This window comes from Phaseolus vulgaris, chromosome 1 (assembly GCF_051622355.1).
Source record: "Phaseolus vulgaris cultivar YP4 chromosome 1, ASM5162235v1, whole genome shotgun sequence".
Classification (NCBI taxonomy): Eukaryota; Viridiplantae; Streptophyta; class Magnoliopsida; order Fabales; family Fabaceae; genus Phaseolus; species Phaseolus vulgaris.
In genome coordinates, this window is record NC_143498.1 from 33,730,732 (window position 1) to 33,735,321 (window position 4,590).

At 42.1% G+C, this 4,590-nt stretch overlaps 1 protein-coding gene across 1 annotated transcript; it reads left to right on the forward strand.

Moving 5' to 3' along the window:
* The first annotated feature begins 3,311 nt into the window (after positions 1-3,311).
* LOC150029587 (uncharacterized) lies at positions 3,312-3,758 on the forward strand. The gene has a single exon (XM_090296181.1). The coding sequence runs from the start codon at positions 3,312-3,314 to the stop codon at positions 3,756-3,758; it is 447 nt and encodes a 148-aa protein (XP_090152307.1).
* Positions 3,759-4,590: the final 832 nt, after the last annotated feature.

Consider the following 4,590-nt stretch of genomic DNA (forward strand, 5'->3'; position numbering starts at 1 on the left):
ACTCAAATCCAGAATTTCAGAAATTTCCAGTAAATACAGAAATTGCAATAAATCGAAACAGTCAGCACATTTTCAAGAAAACAGAGGAAACCTAACTGGAATGAAAAACATAATTAAGAACTTCAAAAGACAGAATAGAAGTGATGTTTCAAGAACTTGTATAGGTCTAAAATACAAGTAAGAACTCAAATCTAAAAAGAAAAGTCACCAAAGGATCAAGAAAACAAACACATAATACAACACTCAAAACAAAATCAAGAAACCAAAATTATCAACAAAAGGACTACATAGAATTGATAACATTTTTGGAGAAACATGACTTTGACAACTTATAGAGATTCAAAAATCAAAATGACACAAACACAATGTAATAAGAACAAGAAAACAGCAAGAAATACTAAAAAATAAACCTAAAACAGAAAGGTAATAACAAGAATGTAAAGTTCTTGAATTAAAAGTGTCAAAACAACTCAAACATACACAAGAACAACCCTAAGACTCGTGATACCACATGATATGATTCCAATAACATGATGGAGATATGATATGAACATGTTATGGATTAACCAAGAGTTGGAATATGATTAGGCACTTTTTAAGAATTGGATCAATGTTCTTATCATTCAAGAACTCACCAAAACACAAGTAACCAAGCCAAACTCACATAGAAACCCATTTTTTGGACATATGAACCGATTAAAACAAGAAACAACACAATTGAACCGATTAAAACTCAAGGAAACACAATGAAAACCACAAGAACAACAAACTAAATGAAACTACAGAATATAAACACAAGACAAACAAGTTCTACCGATTGAAATATCAAGAAACAACAAAGACATGTTTTAGAGTTTGTTTTGGAATGGAAATGGAAGAAGGAGATGAAAGGAACAAGGAAACTTATGTGGTTGGAGCTCTTGGAAATGTGCACGCCACTTGAAGGATGATTGGCTTCAAGATGAGTGTAGTTGCCGCCACTTGAGAGACCAAGAATTCACTCAAGATAAGACTAGAAGAGAAGAAGACACGAGTCTCTCTCAATTCACTCACCAATTTGGGAGAGGTTCAATACTCACAAAATCAATCTTATTATTTCAAAGACCTAAGCCTTCCTTTTATAGGGAGGAGGACCGGTCACTATTACAAAGGAAGCTTACAAGAGAAGCTTTGCAAGGTAGCCTTCTAACTCTTCCTATTCTAGCGCCTAAATGGAGAGTGAAGAGGCACCTTCTAGATCTTTCCTAAAACTAACGCCTATAGGTGCTATACAAAGGAGGTGTCTTAGGTTTCCCTCTTTAGCACCTTCCTAAACATTATTCTCTGTGTTTTTCATTTTATACAAAAGAAACTATAAAAAGAGAAAACATTTGAAACCTACTACCTAACTCTTTAGCTTTGCTCCTTGTAATCCTTTGAGGTAAAAAGGATGATGAGCTAATGTGTCTTTGAGAATCTTGAACTTCAACCTCATTCTCTTCTTCTTCTTGATCTCCATCAAGTTGGCTTTCTGACCTCGACCTTACTTTAGGTGGGCAAGTGAGGATTTAACTGTTGAACCATGTTTTTCGACCTTGGTGTCCTTACTCAAGAGGGAGGCGTTCCCTGCGAACCATCCTCTCCCACCCTTGAGATCTCCTACCCCGGTGAACGGTTCTTAAATGACCTTGTCCTTGCCCATGGGGCAAGGGGGATTTACTATCGGACCATACTGTTTATCCTTGGCGTTGTCGCTCAAGGGGGGAGATGTTCTCTATGAATCATCTTCTCCCAACCTCGAGGCTTCTAACCCAAGTGAACGATTCATAACTGGCCTCATCCTTGCTGTACGAAGTCAAAGGACCCAAATTCACAAGGGGACTAAATTTGGCAACTTGATTTTGTTTCTTTTGTAGGGTTGTGTGGAGAGAAAACAGCACCTATGGTATCTAGATAGTGGTTGTTCAAAACACATGACAGGTGATGCATCCAGATTCATCAGCATTTCTCTCAAACCAGATGGCCATGTAACCTACGGTGACAATAACAAGGGAAGAATTCTCGGCAAAAGTACAATAGGTAACGAAAGTAGTTTGCTTATTCATGATGTACTCTATGTTGAAGGTTTGAAGCATAGCCTGCTTAGCATCAATCAGCTTTGTGATAGAGGTTATCAAGTGACCTTTACGACCAACTCATGTGAAATTCGGTTACCTAATTCAAAGGATGTTCTTCTCATTGGTAAGAGATCTAGCAACATTTATCTACTTGGTATATCTAGTCATGCATCATTAGATTTTCTTCTGTCAAAGCATGAAGAGTCTTGGTTGTGGCATTGAAGGTTTGCTCATATTCATATGAATCATCTAAATAAGCTTGTATCAAATGAACTGGTTTATGGCTTACCCAAACTCAAATTTGAAAAAGAACATGTGTGTGAAGCATGTCAAAGGGGGAAGCAAACTAGAAAATCTTTTCCTTTGAAAAACTGTGTTTCAACTTCAAAACCCCTTGAACTTTTGCATATGAATCTTTTCGGTCATTCTAGGACTATGAGTCTTGAAGGAAATCTATATGGTCTTGTTGTTGTAGATGACTATGACTCTGTTATTCGTTGCACTCCAGTTAAGGGAAGTTCTATGTGCCGGATACACTAAGATTTTGTGAATAGCGGCGTAAGGACGTTACCCAAGGAACCCTAGACAAGGGTAACAATAAAAAGGTAAACCCTAGTTTCAACCTATATAAAGGGTGCCAAGAACCCTAGCAAGGTACACAGTTTCTAAGACTAAAGCTAATATACACTCTTTGTGTTTCTTTGCCCTAATACTGACTTGAGCGTCGGAGTGCAAACGACCGCTAGGGCGCCCTTTGTCTTTGCATATGAGAGGTTTCTTGATCAAGGAGATCACGATTCTCAGGTGCAGATAGAAGGGACAAAGGCTACCGTTAGAGTCAACCAACGAAGCGAGTCAACCGGCGAGAACATTTGGCGCCCACCGTGGGGCCTGTTAAAGAAAGGTCCCACTCGCAACCACATCAGAAGATTTTACCAACAATATGAGGAGTACGAGGCAAGGAACTGTTGGACCCACAAGAGTTGTGCCCCACGGAGGGGACAACGTAACCACACAACAAATCTTGGAGACAATGTGTGCCCTCCAAGCAGAGGTGGCTGCATCTAGGGTTGAAATTGCCACGTCACGAGCGGACAACGCAGAGCCAATGAAGAACTGCGTAGAGATTTGCAACAACTAGGGGAGCGCGCGGCGGAAGAACATGCCCCACCTATACCACTAAGGGCACATCCCATGTTGTTCTCACAGGCGATCATGGATACAGCGTTGCCAACCACGTCTCTAGGCCCGAAGGCCACCTTCCCAGGAGTAGAGGACCCAGAGGCCCATCTCACGACGTTCCACACTGAGATGATGCTTACAGGAGGATCTGACGCTGTGTACTGCAATTTGCTTATGAGCACATTGGAAGGCGCGGCGTTGGAGTGGTTCGTTAGCCTTCCCGACGGACACATCACCACCTTTGACCAATTCACGACGTTGTTCAGGGAACAATACCTTGTTAACAAGGCTCCCACCCGGCTTTCTTATGATGTCTTCGACATTAAACAGTACCAGGGGGAGTCCATGAAGGACTACTTGAACAGATTTTGGGTCCAAGTGGTGAGGTTGAAACCCACTGATGAGGCCATGATGGTGCATGCCTTTGTCAAGGGAATGTTGCCTAGACCTTTCAGCGAATCACTGCTAAGGTTCTACTAGAAGATGTTCACCGAGATCAAATGTCGAGCGTTGACACATATCGTTGCAGATGATCGAGTAACGGAGAAACAAGGTCTTGTCAGTCCTATCCGACCTTGAGCGGCAGGACGACTTCAACCATGAGGGTGCACAAGGCGACCACAAAGAAGAAGGGAGCGGGAAAACCCTACGAACGGACCCAGAAGGGAACGCGCACGCTAAGGGACCACCCCCGAAGCATAATTTTTTAGTGGAGGTCAAGGAGTTAATCGCTATCTCAAACATAGCGGCAAGTCTAAAGGTGCCCGCAAAGACCGACAGAAAGATGGGGCTCAACAAGAATGCTTGGTGTGAGATCCACCAAGCAAATGGCCACTACATACGCAATTGCTTGGCCCTGGCACACCAACTAGATGAGCTAGTGAAGAGTGGGTTCTTAAAGGATTATCTTCAAGAACCGTAGACCGATCAAGAGTTGGTAATTGCAGGGGCGGACCAGGGGCACAAGGTGCCCATTCACGGGGAGATCAACACGATCTCAGGAGGGTTTTTAGGAGGAGGGTGCATCGCCTCCCAGCGAAAGAAGTATGTGCGAGAGGTAATGGCGGTAGAAGTACAACAGGTAGATCAGACCCCTGATGTCGACCTCGTCTTCACCAAAGCCGACCTCCAGGATGTCATACCCCATGACAATGACCCGGTGGTGATTTCACTAGTCACAACAGGAAGAAAGGTGCACAGCATCCTGATAAGTGTCTAACTTCAGTAATATTTCATATTAAAATATAGACACTTATGAGGATTTATTGCTAATTTACATATCAAATAATCCTTAATTTATGAATTTATACAT

What these genes read in the sequence shown, in the direction of transcription:
- LOC150029587 (XM_090296181.1), top strand. Translation starts at nt 3,312, where the DNA reads ATGGATACAGCGTTGCCAACCACGTCTCTAGGCCCGAAGGCCACCTTC.